Source organism: Amyelois transitella, chromosome 23, assembly GCF_032362555.1.
Source record: "Amyelois transitella isolate CPQ chromosome 23, ilAmyTran1.1, whole genome shotgun sequence".
In the NCBI taxonomy this organism is placed as follows: Eukaryota; Metazoa; Arthropoda; class Insecta; order Lepidoptera; family Pyralidae; genus Amyelois; species Amyelois transitella.
This window is the reverse complement of record NC_083526.1, coordinates 6,890,290-6,916,942: the sequence shown is the minus strand read 5'-3', so window position 1 is coordinate 6,916,942 and position 26,653 is coordinate 6,890,290. Positions and strand designations below refer to the sequence as shown.

The window sequence follows — 26,653 nt, the reverse complement described above, 5'->3', positions numbered from 1 at the left end:
CATTCCGAGTCGATAGGTCGTAGTGTACGCACGCATGCGACTGTCGTGCGACTAAAATAAATCGCGAGTGTCTTGTGCCAATTTTTATTTTTGGAATTGCACATTTAATGTGTGTGTTTGGTATTGTGTTAGTCTAACACTATATCGGGATTCAGATATTTGGTTGCGGACATTTGTTTTTTTTTTTCGTAAGTATTGCATTTCTTTTTTTTTATCGATTCATTTCTCATAGTTACTTGTTGAATTAGAAATTAACGTTGAAAAATGCAATTTTGATTACTAAATTTTATAAGTGTCTTAAAGCATTATAATGTCAATTTTATTTTCAAAAATTTTTAGCCTTTATAAAACCAAATGACAAACAGTTGTAAAATAAAAAAATTAAACCTTTGTTATTTAGTATATTTGGTAGTATTTTCCATACATAGTAATATAACCCTAAATAGCAAAAACTATATCATGAGGTCTCTATTGATACCATATCGACATAGTTACTATAGGTTTAATTTTTTAGACTATTCTATAGTGCCCAAAACCACACGATACCATCATTTTATCTTATGATTTTTATCATCAACATTTTGGCATTAGTCCCGTCTCACCTCTCTGGAAAGGAGTCCGGGTTTGACCCTATGACCACGAGACTGAATTGGGCAAGTCAGGTTTTAACACGAAATCTCACTTTGAATAAACTCCCATTAAAAAAAAAAACGGAAGAATTACATTATTGGAATTCAAAATCTTTATAGCATATCATAAAGTACCTACTTACATCAGTTGAATTACAGTCACTGCTTATACCTAAATAGGTACAATGTGAACCCTGATGGGCATCGCAATTTTATTAGAATAGAATAGGTTTATTTTCAAAATTGGATACAAGGTATCACTTATTATTAGTTACAATTAGTTTTTGGGAATTCCCATGGGACCGTCGCCCCAGACAACATTCAGTCATTAATCTAATCACAAACATACTTATTTATTACGTTAAGGTTTAATAAGACCGGTTTGCAAAAAAACGTTTCGTCAAAAAAAAAAAATACACGAGTTAGGACGCAGACGCTGAGGTCACTGGACTTTTAACAACCCTTTGGCTTTGAGTTCGCTGATAACAAAAGTTTGATAACATTCAATTCAATGTTAAATGTTACGTTTAAATTTTATGAGCTTATAAATTAGCTGGTGGCAAACTCAATCGATACCTAAAAATATTTCATAGTAAGGAAAAGATTACTACTTTTGGTTATTTTGTAATAAAACATATATAAATATAAAATCGGAAATAAACATGACTATTTATTTACAAAGTTGATAACATTTTGTTAATTACTATTCCACTGGAAATTTCAGGAATATCTCTCCTAGCTACCCTTATATGTGACATTAAAAAGTTCCATGCCAATTTTAAAATCTTTAGACATATTCGGTTGGACTATGCGTTGACATGTCAATCAATCAGTCAGTGATATATATGTATATGTGTATACATATATACTACTCTCTACCCCGCGAGGGATATTATCTACTAATATATATATTTCCCTCGCGGGGTAGACAGAGCCTACAGTCTCGAAAAGACAGATAAGCCACGTTCACACTACTATCTGCACTTAATAGTAGTTCCAGCTTAATAGAATTGAGATTCAAATAGTGACAGATTACTAGCCCATCGCCTAAAAGTAGAATCCCAAGTTTATGCGCCCTATATCGAGGTCACAAAACTCACAATTTTTCACTACCAAAGTCTGAATACTCTTTCACAACTCAAACTAAGTACTCTAAGGCTACGGTAACCGCTTACTATCAGCAGTTTTATATGGCTTTGTTTTATATAGAAACAGTTTCGTAACAATCATGAACTCCATTCATTTTTATCGCATTCAAAGAAATAATATATGTAGTTCTTTTTATAGACGTGTGCCTAATGCAATAAACAATTAAGTGCAATTAAGTGTATGCGATCCTCTTATTGTCAGGTTGGCTGGAAGAGATCCCACTTAGGGATAAGCCCGCCTTTGTACTGTACTGTTTTATATTTGTAACTAGCGACCCGCCCCGGCTTCGCACGGGTGCAAAATTCGGAAAAAATTATACATAAAAACCTTCCTCTTGAATCACTCTACCTGTTACAAAAAACCGCATCAAAATCCGTTGCGTAATTTTGAAGATTTAAGCATACAGACAAACAGACTAAAATAGCGACTTTGTTTTATACTATGTAGTGATAGTGATGTACTCCTTTAGTGAACAACAAAGCATTTACTTACTAACTAAAGTCCATCTATATATCATGCTTCTGTACTGGTCGGGAAGCGAAGCACATAGTGTGTGTCTCTTTCCATGCGCATTGTAAAAGTCTATCAGGGGAGAGACTAATAAACTTTGGTTTCTTTAGGCGATGGGCTGTCGTGTGGTTCCCGGCACCAATAAAAAAAGAATAGGACCACTCCATTTCTTTCCTAGGGATGTCGTAAAAAGCGACATTTACGACATCCATGGGAAAATTATTTAGGCGATGGGCTAGCAACCTGTCACTATTTGAATCTCAATTCTATCATTAAGCCAAACAGTTGAACGTATCCGTCTTTACAAGACTGTTGGTTCTGTCTAACCCGCAAGGGATCTAGACGTGATCATATGTACGTATGATTTTATTATCTTTTGTATAAATTTAAATATATATGTTTTTTGCTCATAGTCATAAAATCTATACCGATAAGTGCATGTAATTGAATTGCATCATTTTTGGCAAACTGCCATACGTTATATTATACACTTTTGTTATATTATAGAATCTGGATTTCCTATAGTAAATATTATTACCGCAAAATAACCAAGTTATTTTTTTTTTGTTATAAGGAAAAAATAAATAAATATATACGGGACAAATTACACTGATTGAGTTAGCGTCGAAGTAAGTTCGAAACTTGTGTTACGAGATACTAACTCAACGATACTATATTTTATACTAAATACTTATATAGATAAACATCCAAGACCCAGGCCAATCAGAAAAAGTTCTTTTCTCATCATGCCCTGGCCGGGATAAAAGTTCATTTTTAATCCTGACAGGGAATCGAACCCGGAACAATGTGAGTCAGGTGGAAAGCTACTGATCTGTGTGAGGGAGACAAAATATGGGAAATGATGCTGTAACCTCGTAATTTTATCTTGACAATATGCCAATAGATAGTAGTCTGTTAGACTCATAGAAATTAATACATAAGCATATTTTTACTGAGCAGTAAATGTTTACAGTCAGAAGGTTATCTAAAGTGATCATTTCGAGGCGCATAGAGGGTGTGTTGGTACCAACACTAATGTATGGAAATTAAACTTGAGTGTGGCAGAAGGAACAGGAAAGCACAATACACTGGATAAAACTTAAAGCGTTAAGTGTAAAACTGAGTGACAGGATAAGAAACAGCATGATAAGGGAATGATGTGAAAGAAGATGTAGTTCTTTACAGGAATAGAAAAGGGAATGTTAAGATGGTATGGGAATCGTGGAGTGGAAGGCCTAGACAGACGTACATTAATTAAATCGGGACGTCCTGGAAAAAGGTCAGAGAGAACATTAAACCGACGAGCATGCATGAAGAGAGTTACGAATGTGGATGAAGCGAAAGAAGTATGCGGGGATCGTTGTATGTGTTACAAGAATTATCACTGTCCACACCTTCAGGAGACAGGTGTGATTCTAACGTATGTAAGCATATAGCCGTGTGGTTCCCGACACCAATAGAAATAAAATAGGACCACTCCATCTCTTTCCCATGGATGTCGTAAAATGCGACTAAGGGATAGGCTTATAAACTTGGAATTCTTCTTTTAGGCGATGGGCTAGCAACCTGACACTATTGGAATCTCAATTCTATCAAAAAGCCAAACAGTTGAACGTGGCCTTTCAGTCTTCACAGGTTCAAATCATCCTAGGCCTTGAACCAATGACTCTTTTCTAACTTATGTCATTACCCTGGGCTCTTCCCTAGGGAAAACCCGACCGGGAAAATGTTAGGAAAATTCTAGAATTTCCTTTTTAAAATAGTTCGTTAACAACTGTTCAATTTACACAATACCTTACCTACTGTTTTTGCTAATCGTGTTAATTTCTTTATGACTGTTGTGTATGAACGATATTTTTTTTATCGTGTCATTACATTCTGACGGGGTAGACAGAGTTTTAGGATTTATAAATCAATATAACACTTTCTTTATGTACTCATGTACATATATATAATTTATTTCGATGAAATGTTTGTAGAAGTAGTGTTTATACAAATTTAATATAAAATAGTTTTCTATAGTAAATAATATCTCTGACATACGGACATACATATTTGACCACGGAACCCACTAACTTTGAAACTGTCTGTTCTTTTTAAAAATCCATTTAATTAGGTACATTTTTTGTGGAATTTAACCTATGAGTGAATATAGTATTAATCGTGCTAATGAAATACTGAAAAAAATAACATACCAATACCTTCATGGGATAAGTTTACGTTTATATCCCTTGTGGGGTAGACAGGGTCTTGAAAAGACTGATAGGCCACGTTCACTTGTTTGGCTTAATGATACGAGTAGCATTGAGATTCAAATAGTGACAGGTTGCTAGCCCATCGCCTAAAAGTAGAATACCAAGTTTATACATATCCCTTAGTCGCCTTTTACGACATCCATGCGAAAGAGATGGAGTGGTCCTATTCTTTTTTTTATTGGTGCCGGGAACCACACGGCACCAATAAGCGATTTTCAGTTATAATTTAGGACGCAAGTGGTCTGTTCATTACGCAATAGTTCACGAGTATTGATCCGAAACACTTGTTTTGTGAACTTGGCTTATATTCAAGTTACTGTTCTTAGAGAAGTTATTGTTTTTAACATAACACATACATACATACATACATACATAAAATCACGCCTCTTTCCCGGAGGGGTAGGCAGAGACTACCTCTTTCCACTTGCCACGATCTCTGCATACTTCCTTCGCTTCATCCACATTCATAACTCTCTTCATACAAGCTCGGCGGTTATATATAGTAGTAACATATAGTAATTATGTTTATATACCTGGCGAGGTAGGCAGAGCCAGCAGTCATCAAAAGACTGAAAGGCCACGTTGAACTGTTTGGATTATTGATAGAATTGAGTTTGAAATAGTTAATAAATTTTTGTTTTTTTTTTGTATATTTTTCTTTTTCCCCCTTTTTGTCGTAGGTACTGTCCGGACAGTGTCTTTTCTGTGTAGAAAGTTTATAATCAAGATCTATAGTTATTAGTGAGGCTTACTCTTATTCTATGAACCATTCCATCTCTTTCCCATGGATGTCATAAAAGGCGACTTAGGGATAGGCTTATAAACTTGGGATTCCTCTTTTAGGCGATAGTCTAGCAACCATTTGAATCTCAATTCTATCATTAAGCCTAACAGCTGAACGTGGCCAATCTATCTTTTAAGACTGCTGGCTCTGTGTTCCCCGCGAGGGATAGAGACGTGACTAAATGTATGTATGTTAATATATATTTCTTTAAAAAGCCCAAAAAATATTTTTTAAGGTTATAAGCCTGTATACCTTAGTCGCCTTTTACGACATCCACGGGAAAGAGATTGAGTCGTCCTATTATTTTTTTTATTGGTGCCGGGAACCACGCAATTATTATCTATTAATAAAATTAAAAAACTTTCTTCGTACATTAAATTTTTTTCGAGTGATCGGTAATAAATATTGCCTCTCAGGAGCAATAAATTATTTTTCTTAGAAATCCTGTGGGAACATATCGTGAATTCCTGTGGGAAGAGACAGTACATAGCGGGATTGTTCGTTTCACGCGAACGAAGCTGCCGTCAGTCAATATTTGGTAAAGAATTAATGAATGAAAGTGTTGTTTATAAATTTAGATTTCTTATCACTAAAATATACATATGTGTATATTATTGCTCATGCTCATATTATATGCTTAGACTGTTTTCTTTGTGAATCAAATGCAGACATAGGTAAACACGACAGACAGACATATAAGATAAATACTTATTTAGGGTTCTTTAAAGAATTTTCTTCTAAATTTTAAAGGTAATTAAAGTTGTGTACATGACAATAATATTGATTTATAATTTTATTCAATCAATAAATAAAATTCACGTACTCTCAAAGAATGTTTTCCAAAAAATTTTTTAGTTTGTGTAGACTGAAAAAGAAAATCTGTATCATCTCTTTTGGACAGTAACACGAACGGTATCTTGTAACATTGTTCATACATATACACATACACAATCACGTCTACATCTCTGGCGGGGTGGACAGAGCCAACAGCGTCAAAAAGACTGATAGGCCATATTCAGCTGTTTGGCTTAATGATAGAATTGGGTTTCAAATTGTGACAGGTTGCTAGCCCATCTCAAGCTCAAGTTTACAAACCTATCCCTTAGTAGCCTTTTACGACATCCATGAGAATCAAATGGAGTGGTCGTGTTCTTTTTCTATTGGTGCCGGGAACCACACGGCACATAGTAAATACCTAGAAATATAGACGTTAATATGACAATCAACTTACATAATATATTTCAGTCCACACGCTTGTGTAAACAAACATTATTATAGAAAAAACTTCCCGTATAAAAACCTACACTATTTGAGTGCCGTGTGGTTCCCGGCACCAATAGAAAAAAGAATAGGACCACTCCATCTCTCTCCCATGGATGTCGTAAAAGGCGTCTGAGTGGTAGGCTTATAAACTTGGAATTCTTCTTTTAGGCGATGGGCTAGCAACCTGTCACTATTTGAATCTCAATTCTATCTTAAAGCCAAATAGCTGAACGTGGCCTATCAGTCTTTTCAAGACTGTTGGCTCTGTCTACTCCGCAAGGGATATAGTCAAGATTATATGTACGTATGTACTCGTACTATGTGCGATATAGTAAAACTAGTGTGAACAATCCTAATTTATTTCCACATTATATCTTACTTTCTTTAGAATGTTAATTGCCTACAGCCAACATCATATTAACCTACCCATATTCACTGCAAATTCGCCTCTATTACTGCGTCATAGAGGTATACAGGGTTGACTTGCGACCGATTGTACCACGTCAATCTTCAACATTGTCGATATTTCTATTTGTATGTATGTCCATTCATTCGTTTCTCAAGAAGTAGGAAGGCGATATAAAGCCTTTTGATACTTCCAGGTCATCTATTCAGATTCATAGCACAAATGATTACTCGTGACTTCAGTAAAATGATTTCGCCTTCATTTTACCCGATTTCATAAAAGGTAGGGTATACTTATTAAAGATTTGCTAACATACATACATATAATCACGTCTATATCCCTTGCGGGGTAGACAGAGATAACGTCTTGAAAAGACTGATAAGCCACGTTCAGCTGTTTGGCTTAGTGATAGAATTGAGATTCGTAGTGATATAATTTGTTCTACATTCTTTCATGTTTTTTAATATAGACAATTAGCATTCTTGTATGATTTAGATTTGAGAGATCTATATTTGTATATTGACGTCCGATGAAAATGCTGTAGTATGATGAAAATGCTGCAGTTTAGTTTGTTCCGCCTCTTCTTCTTCACATGCGCTTCGGAAGCGGTAGTAGTTATAATTAGATTTAAGTGATGTGACGTCAATAATTGATATCTTGTATCAAATTTTGAAAACAAATCTAATGTATTCTATTCAAATAGTGACAGGTTGCTAGCCTGTCGCTTAAAAGAAGTAATTTAAAAAAATATATTACTAGTCTCTTAGCTCTGTGCAAGGGATATAGACGTGACTATATATATTATATATTATATTATATATCCGAACTTGCATGAAGAGAGTTATGAATGTGGATGAAGCGAAGGAAGTATATGCAGAGATCGTGGCAAGTGGAAAGATGTAGTCTCTGCCTACCCCCCCGGGAATGAGGCGTGATTTTATGTTATGTTATCTATTATTATTAGTAATTACCCTCTTAACTCTATACCCCGCAAGGTACAGACCTACATATATTAGACGTGACTATATGTATTGTTTCTCCCTTCACAGATCAAAGATGAAGTCTGGCTGGCTGGCGTGGGAATGCATAGTGTTTGCCATATTCATCTGCGCCACGTCCTGCCTCCCGTTGTGGAGACGACGTAAAGACGCCAAAGAGCCTGGAGTTAGCGCCAAAACCGCATATATTTTTGCCGGCGGCGGCGTGTCAGTTCTAGCCATGATATTGTCTGTGGCGAGAGGAACGCTGGGTGTCAGATCTTTTTTGGGTGAGTTTGTCAAGAGTTTGTGTAAAATGTAGAACAGTTGGACTTAATGTCAGTAGGCATTCTCTGCCAGTCGAAATTATGGACCGATTTGAATTATATAATATTAAGTTATCTGTATATATTTTGTCGTGTGGTTCCCGGCACCAATAGAAAAAATAATAGGACCAATCCATCTCTTTCCCATGGATGCCGTAAAAGGCGACTAAGGGGTAGGCTTATAAACTTGGGATTGATTTTTTAGGCGATGGGCTAGCAACCTGTCACTATTTGAATCTCAATTCTAGCTTAAAGCCAAATAGCTGAGCGTGGCCTATAAGTCTTTTCAAGACTGTTGGCTCTGTCTACCCCGCAAGGGATATAGACGTGATTATATGTATATATGTATGCTATATATACTTATAAACAGTTCTTAGTTTATGTAAATATATTTATATATAGTTTATTTAGTTGCCTGAATATAAACGATGTTTTCCTCTTACTGCAAAAAGTTGGTATTTGCTTATACAACATACATACGTATAATAATTCATTTTTTTGTTATTTATTTATTATCACACATAACAGAATATTATGTAATAAAAAAATTGTAGAAACAGATCTGTTATACCACAGGATATTTTTTACACAAAAAATAAACGAAGAAAGTTTTAAAATCAGATCCTACATATTTGTCAAACGCGTTCGTAACTTACTTTTATTTTATCTCGAACCATATTACAATGATCCGTGGTGTATAGGTATTTGGAAAACAAATATATTAAAATTAAAATAATTTAATAAAATTTAGTAATATGAATTTAATTTTATTGTTGGCTCTGTCTACCCCTTCGAGAGAGATGCGTGATTTTATATATGTATGTACAATCAAATTTTCCATAAAAGTAATGATTCCCGAGGAATGCGGGCCCGGCTAAACTTATCAATAACAGTTTCTAGAAGTCTAGACTATTTATAGAATAACCAGAATTACAGGACTAAGTCGGTAGGTATGTTGAGTAACTTATTTACGGTTCATTCATTGGTTTTCCTATTTTTAACCAACAATAAAAAGGAGGTTATGAGATACGTATTGTTCAATTTACTCGAACGAAATAGAATGTTCGCGTTTTTCTTAAAAGAAAATAATGAAAACATACATATAATTTCTCGGTGATTCACACGGGATCTACGCTCCACGCCAAATATACAGATAAAAAAACATCTCACGTCTTTATCCCCTACGGGGTAGACAGAGTGAACAGTATTAAGATGAGTGAAAGGTTCAGCTGCATGGCTTAATGATGGAATTGAGATTCAAATAGTAACAGTTATGTAAGCCCATCGCTTAAAGGCAGAATTCCATGTATACATAACTCTCCTCTTTCCCCGGGGCGGTAGGCAGAGACTTTCCACACATTCCGATCCCTGCATCTGTGCATAGCCATAGTAAATTTCTAACCTAGACTAATGAGATTAAATACCTTTACTAATTATAATTAGATTATGCAAACCTTTCATTACCGTGTTTTATTACTTGCCTATTGTTATGAAATGCTATATAGCACGCTTAGTTAAAAGATAAGGGATTAGGTATAAAAATAGTTAAATTTTTATCAAAGTTAAAAAATTTGACGTGACCATTTTTTTTTCAAGTAGATTTAAGTGCGTTTGACCTCAGTCTACATATATATAGTCACGTCTATATCCCTTGCGGGGTAGACGGATCCAACAGTCTTGAAAAGACTGATAGGCCACGTTCAGCTTTTTTGCTCGATGACAGAATTGAGATGCAAATAATGGCAAGTTGCTAGCCCATCGTTTAAAAGAAAAATCTGAAGTTTATTAGCCCATCCCCCTATCGCCTTTTACGACATCGAGGTACTCATGGGAAAGAGACGGAGTGGTCCTTTTTTTTATTAGTGCCGGGATCCACACGGCATGCGTGATAAAAGATTTGGCAAATCACAAGTTGCAAAGGGTGGAGATATCGACTGTTTTATTTCTTAAAGATTTTTTTTTTGTACTTGTTAAAGTCAACGTGTGTTTGTATCATATAATAATTTCAGCCATTTATCATAAGCTGAACGTGGCCTTTCGCTTTATTCAAGATTGTCTCTGTCTACCCCTCAGGGGTTATAGACGTGACTATATGTATGTATGTGTTAGCATAAACTTAACATTGACACGACACGTGAAAAATTAGCTCTACTTATGTAGTCATTACCACAGTTCCGTACACGTGATTATGGGTCAGATTACCTCGTTATTACAAGCAATATTGCGTTACTATAATTTGTTATCTATAATTTTTTTAAAACGTCATTAAATTTTAATTGAGTGCGTTAAAAATCTGTGTAAAATTGAGTGAAACCATAAGGAATACCGCGATAAAGGAATGGATGTGATGTGCCGTGTGGTTCACGGCACCAAATTGTCACGTCAATAAGTGATAACTTGTATTCAGTTTTGAAAATAAATTTCGTATTCTATTCAATAGAAAAAAGAATAGGAGCACTCTATCTCTTTCCCATGTATATCGTTAAAGACGACTAAGAGGTAGGCTTATATACATGGGAATCTTCTTTTAGACGATGGGCGAGCAACCTGTCATTATTTGAATATTAATTCTATTATAATGTCGAATCTGAATGTGATTCTTGAAAGACCCACGTTCAGATAGTAGACAGTGCCAATAGTCTTCAGAAGTCTGAAGTCGTCGTTGAACACGTCTATATCCCTTGCGTGGTAAACAGAACCAACAGCCTTGAACATACTGATAGGCCGCGTTCAGTTTGGCTTACTGATAGAATTGAGATTCATGTAAAGTGGCAGGTTGCTAGCCCATCGCCTTAAAGAAGAATCCCAAGGTTATAAGCCTATACTTTAGTCGCTTTTTACGACATCCATGGGAAAGAGATGGAGTGGTGCTATTCTTTTTTTTTTAGTATGTTAATAATAATGACAATACTATGTTTTGTTTCCAGGATTTCCCTCTGAGCTGGTGTACCGAGGGTCTGCGATGTGGGAGACGCTTTACGGCATCATACTAGCCTTTCCCTTAGTCTGCTTTCTTTTTGTGCCAGTGTACTACCGACTTCACACCAATTCTGTTTATGAGTATTTACATGTAAGTACAATCTTTTTCATACCTTACGGGGAAGACAGAGTCCACAGTCCCGAAAAGACTGGAAGGGCATGTTCACCTGTATGGCTTAATGATGGTATTGAGATTTGAATTGTTACATGTTGGTATCCCATCGCCTACAAGAGGAATCCTAAGTTTACAAGCCTATCCCTTAGTCGCCACTGTGACAGGTTGCTAGCCCATCGCCTAAAAGAAGAATGTCAAGTTTGAAAAGCCTTCAATTGGTTTTGAATCAAGAATGGTTTCAACGCATATCCTGTAGTTATGCAGACATAATTATGCAATATCTAAACGTGACAAAATGCAAAATGGCGGATGTGAATCATTTTTTTGTTATTGTAGCCGTATATGTATATACATACCTATATAAATATCTTATCTCAATTATTTACGAAGGTGTGAATCTTTAGTGCATTACGGCAGTGCCGTGTGGTTCCCGGCACCAATACAAAAAAGTTTAGGACCACTCCACTCCATCTCTTTCCCATGGATGTCGTAAAAGGCGACTAAGGGATAGGCTTGTAAACAAGGGATTCCAGTTGTAGGCGATTAGCTTGCAACCTGTTACAAGCCTATCCCTTAGTAGCATTTTAAGACATCCATGGGAAAGAGATGGAGTGGTCCTATTCTTTTTTATATTGGTGCCGGGAACCACACGGCACAATTCACCTATCAAATTTTGTGACGCATAATGTCAAACAATGCATACTATTTCAATGTTCAATGGCAAGCTGTGACGTATGAGATACGGATTCGGATGGGTCACCACGTCTTTATCTAAATGCAGGTGAATTTTAGTTTCAACAATGTGTTCACGGATACTCTTATGAAACTTGAATATATCACGTTTATATCCCTTACGGACTAGTCAAATCTAATAGTCACATAAGCCGAATGATGGAATTGAGATTCTGGCAGTTAAAGGTTGCTAGCCCATCGTCTCAAAGAGTAAACTCTTTATAAGATAGATAAAGCTCTTTATTGCACCATAAGAGTAAAACATACAAAACAGTACAATACAGACAGAGATGGTACAAAGGCGGACTTATCGCTAATGCAATCTCTTCCAGTAAACCTTTGGGTGGAAGGAAACCAAACAGGATATTGGCGTTGGCGCAGAGCGAGATAAATATATAAGTAGTTGAAAGGGGTACCAGCTTTCTTAATTTCTTAAACTTGGGATTATTTTTTAGGCTATGGGCTAGCAACCTGTCAATATTTGAATCTCAATTCTGTCATGAAGCCAAACAGCTGAACGTGGTCTATCAGTCTTTTCAAGTCTGTTTTCTCCGTCTACTCAGCAAAGGAAATAGACGTAATTGTATGTATGTGCCGTGTGGTTCCCGGCACCAATACAAAAAAAGAATAGGACCACTCCATCTCGTTCCCATGGATGTCGTAAAAGGCGACTAAGGGATAGGCTTATAAACTTGGGATTCTTCTTTTAGGCGATGGGCTAGCAAACCGTCACTATTTGAATTTCAATTCTATCATTAAGCCAAACAGCTGAACGTGGCATCAGTCTTTTCAAGACTGTTGGCTCTGTCTACCCCGTAAGGGATAAAGACGTGATCATATGTATGTATGTATGGGATTCTTGTGAACAAATATAGTCAAGGGAGTTCAGGCTATCTGGTAGGCGACACGAAGTGGTCTCATCAACAACTTTGATAACAAAATTGTCTTCTTCTTCAGCTGAAAACTAATAAGAATTCAGAAGGCTTATAATTTGGGATTCTTCTTTTGGGCGATGGGCTAGCAACCTGTCACTATTTGAATCTCAATTCTACCATAAAGCGAAAAAACAGCTGAACGTGGCCTATCAGTCTTCTCAAGACTGTTAGCCCTATCTTCCCTGCAAGGGATACGATTATATGTATGTTATTATTCAGATGTGTATGTTTGTTCTTCAGATGCGCTTCGGCTCTCAGACAGTAAGACGACTAGCCGCCGCCACCTTCCTGGTCCGCCAGCTGCTGAACCTGGCGGTGACTGTGTACACCCCGACAGTGGCTTTACATGCCGTCTTGCATGTGCCACATTGGGCGTCGGCAGCCGTGCTCACAGTGGTCACAATAGCCTTCAATCTGCTTGGCGGGCTGGCAGCGGCAATCAGGTAAACATTAATTTAATTAATGTAAATTAACATCTACATCTAGTAAGGGTCAGGTCAAAAGTACACGAAACCGCCGAGCTTGCATGTAGAGAGTTATGAATGTGGATGAAGCGAAGGAAGTATGCAGAGATCGTGGCAAGTGGAAAGAGGTAGTCGCAGCCAACCCCTCCGGGAAAGAGGCGTGATTTTATGTATGTATGTATGAACATCTATACTAATATTATAAAGCTGAAGAGTTTGTTTGTTTGTTTGAACGCGTTTATCTCAGGTACTACTAGTTCGAATTGAAAAATTATTTTTGTGTTAAATAGACCATATATCGAGGAAGGCTTTAGGCTATATAACATCACGCTGTAACTTTAAGAGAGCGAAGGGATAATGGAAAATATGAAAAAAAAAACGAGGAAAATTATTCATCCTTGAGGGCTCCAATGATGCCCAAAGTAACTATTCCACGCGGATGAAGTCGCGGGCACAGCTAGTCTTATATATAAAATTCTCGTGTCACAATGTTCGTTCCCGTACTCCTCCGAAACGGCTTAACCGATTCTCATGAAATTTTGTAAGCATATTGAGTAGGTCTGAGAATCGGCCATCTATTTTTCATAACCACAAAATGCAAAACAACGTTTGCCGGGACAGCTAGTTTATTTTTATAATTTTCTGTGTAAAAATTAGATTAATTAGGTTAGATGAACTTGGCTTTAAAGATATTATAAACAGTCAATCATACATTCATATAATCACGGCTATATCCCTTGCGTAACTAAGTTCATTGCCGCTTCCAAAGCTGAAGAAGCGGCAAAAGACTGCACTGCAGCATTTTCTTCAATAACGTTAACTTCACAATTATCAAACTTAGAATTAAAATAGAAATGTGGACGCGAGAATACATTGTTATGATTTATCAATTTAATTGATAATCAAATAATGACTTTAAATTCACCTGCATAAATTTAACTGTTAAGTGTACTCATCTAAAGGATATTTAAAAACGTTGAAAGAAAAATATCGGTTCATATTTCAGAAAGTACGAAAAAAATAAACGTATCAAAATCCACGACCCTAAATACGTCATATCACCCCGGCCGGCGGAAAAGCGACGCGTAAGATTCAGAGGTCAACGACACAATTTTTTCAGCTGAGCGATCTCGACAACTCTGTACTTTACTTGATCTTGATACTTACTAGAAAAATAATTAATTTTTCAGACATTTATTTACATGTTTAGTTTTAAATTTTTTTTTGTAGTATCTTATTTACATGTTTAGTTTTAAATTTTTTTTTGTAGGTCTTTAATAAAGCGTGTGACGTAGTTTTTGAGTTTTTTTTAAATGCGAAAATAATGACGTTTAATTAAAATAAAAATAGGCTCAAACGGCTTAGAAGCATGGGTATAGTCTATGTTTAAAAGGATGCAGTTATTTTAAATGTCAACCTGTATAATCATTTTGTTACATTTTAACTCACGTTTCGTTCTTTTAATATTTTCAGAGCAGATGTGATCCAAACCTTGACAATGGTGCTGGTCAGCGCAGCGTTCATAATCCAGGGTACAGTGAAAGCTGGAGGCCCTCAGAAGGTGATGGAAGATAACATCGATGGAGGAAGACTCCAGTTCTTCAAGTGAGCTATTATTGCATAAATACGAGTGCACCGTGAGTGCCGTGTGGTTCCGGACACAAATAGGAAAAGAATAGGACCACTCCATACCTTTCCTATGGAAGACGTAAAAGGCGACTAGGGGATAGGCTCATAACTTGGGATTCTACTTGTAAGCGCTGTAAGTGATGTAAGCTGTCAGTGTTTCAATCTCAATTCCGTCATGAGTGAAATGGTGAACGTGGTCTTTCACTCTTTTCAAGACTGTTTGCTCTGTTTACCCCGCAAGGGATATAGACGTGACTATATGTTTGTATTCCTTTTAATTCTACATTCAGTCATGTTTTTTAATGTAGACAATGTGCATTCGTCCACGATTTAGATTTAAGAGATCTACATACATATTTGTAAATTGACGTCCGATGAAAATGCTGTAGTTTGTTCCGCCGCTTCTTCTACACATGCGCTTTGGAAGCTGTAGTAGTTATAATTAGATTTAAGTTTTGTGACGTCAATAAGTGATACCTTGTAATCAATTTTGAAAATAAATCTATTCTATTCTATTCTATTCCTTTAATTTCAGATTTACCGGCGACACGACAGTCCGCGTCGACACCACCTCCGCCTTGATCGGCCAACTTTTCATGTCAGTCTCCATCTACGGCTGCCAACAGACCTTCGTCCAACGATACTGCTCCATGTCCAGTGAATCCCGGGTCAGGAGGACCTTGCTCGCCAACGTCCCGGCTGTGGGAGTACTCTTCAGCCTATCCTGGGTCGTGGGGATGGCCATATACGCCGTGTACCGACACTGTGACCCGTTGATGGCGAAAGCCATATCAGCGCCTGACGAAGTGCTGGCGTATTATGTTCAAGATCAGTTCGCGTTTCTGCCGGGAATGCTTGGGTTGTTCCTTGGGAGCCTGTTCAATGGTGCTTTGAGGTTTGTTTATTTGTCAAACGGCTAGATCTTGGCTGTGCGATGGCTCTCCCGCATACATATATACATACATAAAATCACGCCTCTTTCCCGGAGGGGTAGGGAGAGACTACCACTTTCCACTTGCCACGATCTCTGCATACTTCCTTCGCTTCATCCACATTCATAACTCTCTTCATACAAGATGAATTGCTGAAATAGATACCTAACAAACGACATACAGCAAAAGCAGTAAACCTGTCAGCATACCTGAAATATATACCTTTCAATTATCTCCCGCATCTTGATCAGGTAATGTCTATGCCTGGAATAACTTGTGTTATTTTTCTGATTTCTATAATCCGATAAATAAAAATTATAGTTTTTAAGTTCCAAGAAGTTGTACACATTGCGTCAGATTTAAGAGCGTCTGTGGTTGAATCGGTAATGAGCCCGGTTAAAATGCGTGATGCGCAGAAAAGCACAGATTCGAATCCCAACTCGGCCATGTACCAATTCTTTTGTTCTATTCTATTCAGGCAACTGGATTTGTAACCATGGATTCAATACTGGTTAGGTTTACCTGCAAATGCTGCGGAGGTCAGACGGGAGTCGCTTCGTTGTAAACCTGACTCACCCAATCCAGGATCCATGGTCAAAGGCATACCCCGGGCTCCTCTCCAGAGAGGTGAGGATGCAACCGGGACTAAAGCCAGAAGGAAAAAGACGTTTGCGTTGCGACATTGCTTCAATTTAATTAAGAAGTTTTTGCGTAATGCATGAACAGACAACTTCCACCCCAACCAATTGAAAGCGGCCTGCAACAAGCATCTTCGTTAAACCTTACTAATGTCTCTGGACCACCAAGTGGGCAGCTAGGTCTAATTCACGCTATGATTTCACTTGCTTAGGCTTAGGCTATAAGTCTAAGAGCTTGGGATTCTTTTTTAGGCGATGGGCTAGCAACCTGTCACTATTTGAATCTCAATTCTATCATTAAGCCAAATAGCTGAACGTGGCCATTCAGTCTATTCGAGACTGTTGGCCCTGTCTACCCCGCAAGGGATATAGACGTGACCATATGTATGTATGTATGTATTTCAGTTGCTTAGTAGCTTTTCTTGACCTATTCTACCACATAGGTTATTCAGCATTATGACAACGAGGAATAAACATGTGATTTATTACCAGTGGCGTAACTACAGGGTGGCAAGTCGGCAAAATGCCACGGGCCCCCAGCCGGAAGGGGCCCCCGGTCAGAGGAGAATCCCAACTCCCAACATTTGTTATTTATCATACATGTATAGTAAAAAAAGTTTTAGTCTTCGATTTATTTTTGTTACCTACTCAGTTTCCTACACAAGTAAAAAAAAATATTAAAAATTCAAAGCTTTTGTAAAAAAAAGGGTTGTAACCCAGTTTTAGAACGTACCTGTCCGATGAATTTGCCACGGGCCACGAATGGTATAGTTACGCCACTGTTTATTACAATTTTCCAGCTTTCTGGTCTCAAACGTGAACTCGCTGGCGACTGTGACGTGGGAGGATTTCGTGTCAGCGGCACCACCGTTCAAGGGCATCGCTGATAATCAGCAATTGACGGTCATCAAAATTATTGGCATTATTTATGGTACGTATTTGAAACGAATAGTAAATGAAGGGTGTTTAAGCCTACATACATATATTTACGTTTCATTCATGTTTTTTAATGTAGACAATGTGCATTCGTCCATGATTTAGATTTAAGAGATCTATATTTGTATATTGACGTCCGATGAAAATGCTGCAGTGTAGTTTGTTCCGCCGCTTCTTCTATACATGCGCTTTGGAAGCGCTAGTAGTTATAATTAGATTTAAGTGATGTGACGTCAATAAGTGATACCTTGTATCCAATTTTGAAAATAAATCTATTCTATTCTATACCCTTCCGCCTTCTTCACATCCCGGGAGCCCTATATCCCGGCCCGGGCCTTCTCCTTTGGTCTACTTCAGCGCTCACCAAGTTGAGTAGCTCGCTCTTCTCAGGCAGCTACTTGCTGGATCTCGTGTCTATGGCTAAACCCACGCCCTCTTTAACATTGTAAAACTAGTCCTAATAAAGATCTTCTTAATTCTATCAATATTTAAATTATCTCTCATCTGCGATGTCTAAAACGCCATAATCCGAACGTGGAAGTTTTCTTTTTATTTCGTCAATATTATTAATTTATTTTTGTTCCTCTTTCTCCATAAATCTCTCTACCATTGCAGCTATCATCATCATGTGTTTATCACTCTGCGTTGGAGCGATAGGCGGCGTGGTCGAAGGCTCCCTACTCGTCACATCAGCGACCTCCGGAGCCCTACTTGGTGTGTTCGTTCTCGCAGCCCTCTGCCCCATGGCCAACGGGAAAGGGGCGATGTGGGGCATGCTCGCGGCTCATGGTATCACCACCTGGATGGCAGCTGGGAGGCTGTTGTATGTGGACAGAAGTGTTGCTACCCTACCTTTGTCTATTGATGTAAGTTTTTGTTTCAGAGATAAGTATTAACCTTGGGTATTATGATCCATCAGAGTTCGACATATACATATGGTCACGTCTATATCCCTTGCGGGGTAGACAGAGCCAACAGTCTTGAAAAGACTGAATGGCCACGTTCAGCTATTTCGCTTTAAGATAGGATTGAGATTCAAATAGTGACAGGTTGCTAGCCCATCGTAGCCTTTTACGACATCCATGGGAAAGAGATGGAGTGGTCCTATTCTTTTTTGTATTGGTGCCGGGAACCACACGGCACATATTTTGTTTATATATATATATATAGATAAGTATAAACCTTGGTTATTATGATCCTAAGTTCGACTTTATCTAGCGTATTAAAGTTAATGTATATAACTTCAAAAATAGTCATTCGAAAATGACCGAGGTGGGATTCGAACCTGTGCCTCTTTGCGCCACACGCATTTTAACCGGGCACTTTACCGATTCGACCACCGACGCCCTTAACAACAGTAATGAAATAACGTAACTCAATCGTTTGAACTCTTTACAGGAATGCCCACTAAACGCAACTGCTACAGTCTTCAGTCCACGAGCGCTCTTGGTTAACGAGACATTGAAACAGCTCCAAGCTTTGAACCTGAATGTGCCTGTCAACAAACCTGAACCCATTATGTGAGTAAGCTATTATAGTTCCTGAATACATACATATATATATACATATAATCACGTCTTTATCCCTTGCGGGGTAGACAGAGCAAACAGTCTTTAAAGACTGATAGGCCACATTCAGCTATTTGGCTTTAAGATAGATTTGAGATTCAAATAGTGACAGGTTGCTAGCCCATCGCCTTAAAGAAGAATCCCAAGTTTAGTAGCATATCCCTTACGGGGTAGACAGAGCCAACAGTCTTGAAAAGACTGAAAGACCACGTTCAGCTATTTGGCATTTCAGCAAATAGTGACAGGTTGCTAGCCTGTCGCCTAAAAAAGAATCCCAAGTTTGTACGCGCTAATCTCGGGATCTATGGTTCGAATTGAAAAATTATGTTTGCGTTGAATAGACCATTTATCAAGGAAGGCTTTAGGCTATATAACATCACGCTGCAACTATTAGGAGCGAAGAAATAATGGAAATAGTGCCGTGTGGTTCCCGTCACCAATTAAAAGAAGAATAGGACCACTCCATCTCTTTCCCATGGATGTCGTAAAAGGCGACTACGGGATAGGCTTACAAACTTGGGATTCTTTTTTAGGCGACAGGCTAGCAACCTGTCACTATTTGAATCTCAATTCTATCATTAAGCCAAATAGCTGAACGTGATCTTTCAGTCTTTTCAAGACTGTTGGCTCTGTCTACCCCGTAAGGGATATAGACGTGATGATATGTATGTATGTAAATAATGGAAAATGTGAAAAAAAAAACCGTTAAAAATTATTCATCCTTGAGGGCTTCCATGATGCCCAATATACGTATTTCACGCGGACAAAGTTGCGGACACAGCTAGATAATGATATAATAAATAGAATAATTGTTTAACCAAAAGAGTCTGTTTTCGAACTAAGTAGCAAGTGGTTAGTACTATTTTCTGTACTGTGCCACGTTCACTGTAAATAAAATGACACACACACATGGTCACGTCTATATCCCTTGCGGGGTAGACAGAGCTACCAGTCTTGAAAAGAATGGCCACGTTCAGCTATTTGGCTTAATGATAGAAAATAAATAAAATTAAGCGGATAAAAAGACCAATGTTTGAAATATTTCTTCAATTAGTATAGTAATTGAAGAAATAACAGTAAAAACATTCGTAGGACAAGTTTAATTGGAATTAAGCTACTTACTTAAATTACCTTTAACATGTGATGCGTGCCTTGGTTCCCGTTACCAATAGAAAAAAGAATAAACCACTCGTCTCTTGCCCATGGATGTCGTAAAAGACGAATGAGGGATAGGTTTATATACTTGGGATTCCTCTTTTAGGCGATGAGCTAGCAACCTGTCAATATTTAAATCTCAATTCTATTATTAAGCTAAGCAACTGAGCGTGGCGTTTCAGTCTTTAAGACTGTTGACTCTGTCTACCCCGTAGTGGATATAGACGTGATTATATGTAATGTTACCTTTCACATGATATAGATAATTCTTAATTGTTCATTGTATTTTCTCTTTCAGATCAGCGGGCCTGCACAAAATGTACTCCATATCATACATGTGGTATTCAGTAATTGGTACCTTAACTTGTGTCGTTCTTGGCATCATAATCGGTCTAATCACTGGCAACGAATCCGATGCGTACGATGAAAACCTTTTGCATCCACTAGTTGCAAAGATCGCTCGAAAAATGCCCGGACCAAAACGAAAATTCACCAATGAAAAACCACAGAAGATGCAAGAATTGAAAGAATCTTCTGATAAGACTGAAGCGTCTGACAAAACTGAGGTGACTGTAGTCGATGAAGCTAAACCTGAGGTGTTTAGTCCAAATAGTAGTAGGCATTTTGATGTTTATGAGATAAGTAGATCGCCTTCACCGTTCCCGGAAAGGACTAGGTTGTGATTTTGTATGTTCGTAATTAGGAATTTGTTTAATATGGATTACAAACTTGTTATAATGAAATGATATTATATACAAATGAGTGGAGTATCATGCTAAGTAGAATACCAATTTGGGGGGAACCTGAAATGCAACACTAAATATTAAGGAAATAGTATTGTTTTGGGAACAATATAAGAATGGAATGGACTCTTATAGATGCTCCACTTGTATGGTCTTGGTCGAATAAAAAAGTCTAGAACCAAAAATTGTGCCGTATGGTTCCCGGCACCAATATAAATAAGAATAGGACCACTCAATCTCTTTCCCATGATTGTCGTTAAGGACGACTAAGGGATTTACTTATAAACTTGGAATACCTACTTCTTTCAGCAACTTGTCACTATTTCTATTCTATCAATAAGCCAAACAGCTCAACGTGACCCATCTCACACCTTTCGCGACTGCTGGCCCTGTATACCTCGCAAGGGACATAGACGTGACTATATGTATGTATGTATGTAAAAAGATACCTAATGATCGCGTATTGATTAACATTATTCTTGTTGCCAGTGAGGTTTAAATGTTGTACAGTGACCTTCAGAAAAACATGACCTACTTATTATACAAACCAAAACTATAATTTTCTCAAGTTTCATTGGAGGTGATTGTACATCATTTTGCGGCTGTAAGTAAATAATTTTTGGGCAATTATAATAACTATTTTCCTATCTTTACGTGCCATCTTTTTTCTAGTAATACGATGGTCTATTTTTAAATAACATGTGTATTGATCGAATGTGGTTTGTTTGAAAAGACTTTCTAGTAATGTCAGTGTCAGACTTAAAAAAGAATTGTCGAATGAATTGGTTGCATAATCGATTATGCATGTCTATAATATTACATTAATTTGTCATATTTTGATTGGTTTTATTAAACAACCATTATTTTTTTTTATTTAGAGGTTATTTTAAACAACTTTTTGCCAAATCTGTATTTGATTTATGTTTTTTTGATTAATGGACGGTTTCAGAAAAGATAATTTCCAAATTAGGTTTAGAATTTTAAGCCCTAAGACTAAGGACCATTTTGGTGCTTACCTATTAATAAGATATTCTAAATTTTTACAATAATTCATGTGATAATTAATATCTGTATGATAAAATTAATAAGTAATGAATTTTTATAATTATTACTTAACTATTGCTATAAATGTGTTAATTATCAATAATTTATTTAAGTTTTTCTAATAATTGTAAGTATTTAAAATAGAATAGTTACATAATTATAGTTTAAGAGCAGTTGCGTTAGAGGTTGTATTTATGCTCCAATCCGGGAAATCTTTGCTTGCGCGATTTAGACTCCTCGCTGTTATTGGCTGGCAGCGCAGTGTTATTGGCTTTGTGACATGTGGCGTAGAGATGTATAATGTATAATTATTTAAAGTAAGAAAAAGAGCGTATAGAAAAGTGTGTAAATTATAGGCATATAATTATAGGCATTCATGCCTTTCACTACTAAAGGTGCGTACACATTATGTTACAATGTTGTATAACTTTGTTTTATGATACGTCCACATTATCTGTAATTGTAACATAACTACCTACACATTGGAATAACAATCCTACTAATATTATAAATGCGAAAGTTTGTGAGTATGTCAGGATGTCAGTATGTTTGTTACTCTTTCACGCAAAAACTATTGAACCGATTACGATGAAATTTGGTGTGAAGGTAGCTGAAGACCCAGAATAAAATATAGGCTTCCCACAGCATTGATTGTTACGTTATGATAGGGTTTTAAAGCGGACGAAGTCGCGCAAAGAGATTTTCGGAATCATGTTTTGTACTAAATTTGCTAATTCTGGTTAGGAATAGGTATTTTCTTGATGCGATGTGATTATATTAAAGACATTATGTTTTCAAATAATATTATGCAGTTTATTGGCCGAGGTTATTTCAAATCGAATGCGTCTAGTCTACTTTTTTTTTACTAAATTAGACCAATTTTGACTTACTTTTCAGCTTCACCAATAGCGTGTGTATAATATAAAATTTATTCCTGCCTTGAAATACAGAACAACATACCTGTATCATGTCATTATCCCTTACGGGGTAGACAGGGCAGATAATCTCGGGAATAATTGGACGTTACCTTCACCTGTATGATGGAATTGAGATTCAAATAGTGACAGGTTGCCAGCCCATCGCCTTCAAGAAGAATCTCAAGTTTGTCAGCTTTTTTCTTAATTGTATAAATAAATATAGTGAATTTAGTTTCGTAAGCAATACATGTACATATTATGTGATGTAAAACCAGATTAAATATTTTTATATGTTTGTTTGTAAGAGAGAAAGTATGAAGTGTACTTAATTAATTTGAAGTGTTATACATATTTTTGAATAAGATTATTACGAAATAAAACCTATTTATTGTATTTTTTTAATTTATTTATACATATACATACATGTAATCACGTCTTTTGGTCATGTGGAGAGGATGAATGAAAGCAGGTTGACTAAGCAGATATACAAGGAGAGTGTGGAGGGAAAGGTCGGAGTGGGAAGACCTAGACGAACGTATCTTGATAAAATTAAGGACGTCCTGGTAAAGGGTCAGGTCAAAAGTACCCGAAACCGCCGAAAAAAGGCTGTTGGCTCAGACTACCCCGTAAGGAACTTAGACGTGATTATACATACATACATACATAAAATCACGCCTCTTACCCGGAGGGATAGGCAGAAACTACATCTTTCCACTTGCCATGATAACTGCATACTTCTGTCGCTTCATCCACATTCGTAACATTCTTCATGCAAGTTCATGGATTTCGGGTACTAAAGTTACATTTTATGAATATCTTAAAAGTATTGAACTCGGAAACATCTACATTCTAAGACGTGGGTAATATGAGATTTGCATACCTAATCGGTGTCGCAGGTAGAAAGAAGGTCTATTCTGAATATATCATTCTAGGAAAATCGTACATTTTTGTATTTATTTATTATTAAACTTAGATATTTTTACATTACATACATTTAACTGCTACAGTGTAACGAAAACCATAATATGTAGGTTTGAACGTACACTGGCACTCATCGTTGAACATCCATAAAATGTAGGTAGTTTTACAAATGCAATGCTACGCATCGCACCCAGTAAAATACAAGTGAAGAATGTCTCGGTACCACACGGGGAGTAAATGTAATGAGATTTCGTTTTTTGTATATATATATATGTAGGTACATAAAAGTGCAGGGTATCCCACTATTGTATGTAAGATACAGACTATATAACAATGTTGTAAAATTCTATCATCAAGCTGAACGTGACCTATATTTCAAGATTGTTGGCTCTGTCTACCCCACAAGGGATATAGACGTGACTATTTGTATGTATGTATGTAAATATGTCATACAATCTGTACCAACGCGCCGTTTGATAATTTTTTTACGTTTATTTACGTTTTTAATGAAACTTAAAAAGAAAAAACTTCCTTCGCAAAATATACTATCTATTAACCCGCCAGTAGTCGCGCATGGGTCGAAAAGACCCAGAGCAACAGAATTTGATCCGTAATTTCTATAATATTATTAGTTTTAGTTTGCCGCGCTAGGTACCTTCAAGTGACTTCATAGTGAACTCGTACCCCCCACCTCGGCCATTTCGCCTGCGGCGTTTGAACAGGACGGACGTGTCAAGTGAGTATGGGTCATTTAGACCCTTACGCGACGGTTCATGTAAGTGTTTTTTATTACTATTAAAAATATAAATCATTATTATTATTGTTTACAGAATGTCTCGAATGCGATTAGATGCCGCGACTATTGAAAAAATATTGTATGAAGATGAAATCGAAGGGGAAGAATGTTCGGAAATAGAAGATTACCTAGAAATGGACGAACATGATTCTAATTCTTGTCAAAGTTCGGAAGAGGAATCTACTGAGTTTGTATCTTCAAATCCAGTACCTACATCAGATAATTTATTTCAAAGAAGAACTGATCTAAATGATGTACCATTGAGCTACATTCGTCAAGGACACTACTTCTCTAAAAATGGAGTTGTTAAATGGAATATTGAAGAACCTCCCAGATCAGTACGGACGCGAAGCCACAACATTATCAGAGAGCGTCCTGGTCCGATCAATGAGGCTAAAAATGCCCAAACACCTTTCTCAAAGATTTAGCTTTAAGTTTGGTGATGCCACAAATTCAAAAAAGGTCTTTTATCACTACTTTACCTATGCATATCACAGAAAGATCTCTACCATCAGGGGTAGTAAGTAATATTCGTGGTCGATGTTCGCTCTGTCCCCCTAAAAAGGATAGGAAGACCAAGACTCAGTGCCATTACTGTCAGGCAAGATCATACAATATTTGTGTGTGAAAATTGCAAACAAAAAGATTAATTAGAGTCTAAAAAACATACCAAAAAATTTGTTTAATTCTAAGATTGATAATTTTATAGGACTTTTTTTGTGATAGATTTTGAGGCTGATTATTATAAAACTAAGATTGTCTTATTGTTTAAAAGTTTTTTTTTTATTCGAAGATACTCAGATACTATAATGAAAACATAATTATAGTTGTTGATTATTAATAAAAATAAATAATTATCTAAGTTTTTTGAAGTGAAATGTTAAAAGTAACTTTTTTCTAGCACATTTTTATTATTATAGATAAAGTTGATTGTTCCAGTAAAATAAATTAAAATGTCAAATTACATTACTTGTTTTATTGTTAAATTTGTAACAAATACATTACTTCATTAAAAATTATATGTCTTGTGATTTAAATCATCTAAATAATATATGGGTCTTATCGACCCGGACGCGACTGTTGGTGTCCCAAAATGAAGCGCGAGTACTGGCGGGTTAATTACATATAACGAGACACCAGATTGTCGTAAAATTTTTGGGGGAACAAATATTCTTAGTATTTTTTTTATTTACCCGTTGATAATTTCACTGATCAATTTTCATGGTTTTGACAAAAAAAAATCAAACAAACGTTAAAAAATCATTACACCCCTCTTATATACCGGGAGTTAAAACCAGAATAAGACCTCGGCGCATCACATTGAAACGCAAATGTGATCTGTCGCGAGAGCGGCTCTCGTTTCTAGGGTCAGCGGACATTAAACATGAAGAACTAAATTTTACATACATACATATAGTCACGTCTATATCCCTTGCGGGGTAGACAGAGCTAACATTCTTGAAGAGACGGATAGGCCACGTTCAGCTGTTAGGCTTAATGATAGAATTGAGATTCAAAAAGCTATAGGTTGTTAGCCCATAGCCTAAAAGAAGAATCCCTAATGTATAAGCTTATCCCTTAGTCGCCTTTTACGACATCCATGGGAAAGATGGATGGATGTATGGATTGATCCTATTCTTTTTTGGTACATTTGGCACCAATAGACTACATAGACATGATTATATGTTTTTTTGTACTTCATCTTTATTGTACGCTGACCTTTACAGAGTTCACCCTTTCTTCCGTTGAGATAGGTTTGCGAGATAAAACGGTTATTTAGAGCCCTTCTATTCTTGTTAGGAGTAACACGGTCTATCTTTAGAGCCCTTTAGGGTATCACCTGGACGAGA

General features: G+C 36.8%; 1 protein-coding gene across 1 annotated transcript; it reads left to right on the top strand.

The window, feature by feature from the left end:
* Positions 1-23,424, top strand: LOC106129287 (sodium-coupled monocarboxylate transporter 2). Its single transcript, XM_060951081.1, has 10 exons — positions 1-188; positions 8,046-8,263; positions 11,227-11,369; positions 13,301-13,503; positions 14,998-15,129; positions 15,689-16,048; positions 17,524-17,654; positions 18,275-18,525; positions 19,058-19,179; positions 20,681-23,424. Exons 2-10 carry the CDS (start codon positions 8,053-8,055, stop codon positions 21,063-21,065), a joined length of 1,938 nt encoding a protein of 645 aa, XP_060807064.1. The 5' UTR covers positions 1-188; positions 8,046-8,052; the 3' UTR covers positions 21,066-23,424.
* The last annotated feature ends 3,229 nt before the right edge of the window (positions 23,425-26,653 follow it).

Bases quoted from the DNA above. Each gene is read 5' to 3' on its own strand.
- LOC106129287 (XM_060951081.1), top strand. From the start codon at position 8,053: ATGAAGTCTGGCTGGCTGGCGTGGGAATGCATAGTGTTTGCCATATTC. The intron at 15,130-15,688 runs GTGAGCTATTAT...CTTTAATTTCAG, and splicing joins GGAAGACTCCAGTTCTTCAA to ATTTACCGGCGACACGACAG. The intron at 19,180-20,680 runs GTGAGTAAGCTA...TTTCTCTTTCAG, and splicing joins AACAAACCTGAACCCATTAT to ATCAGCGGGCCTGCACAAAA.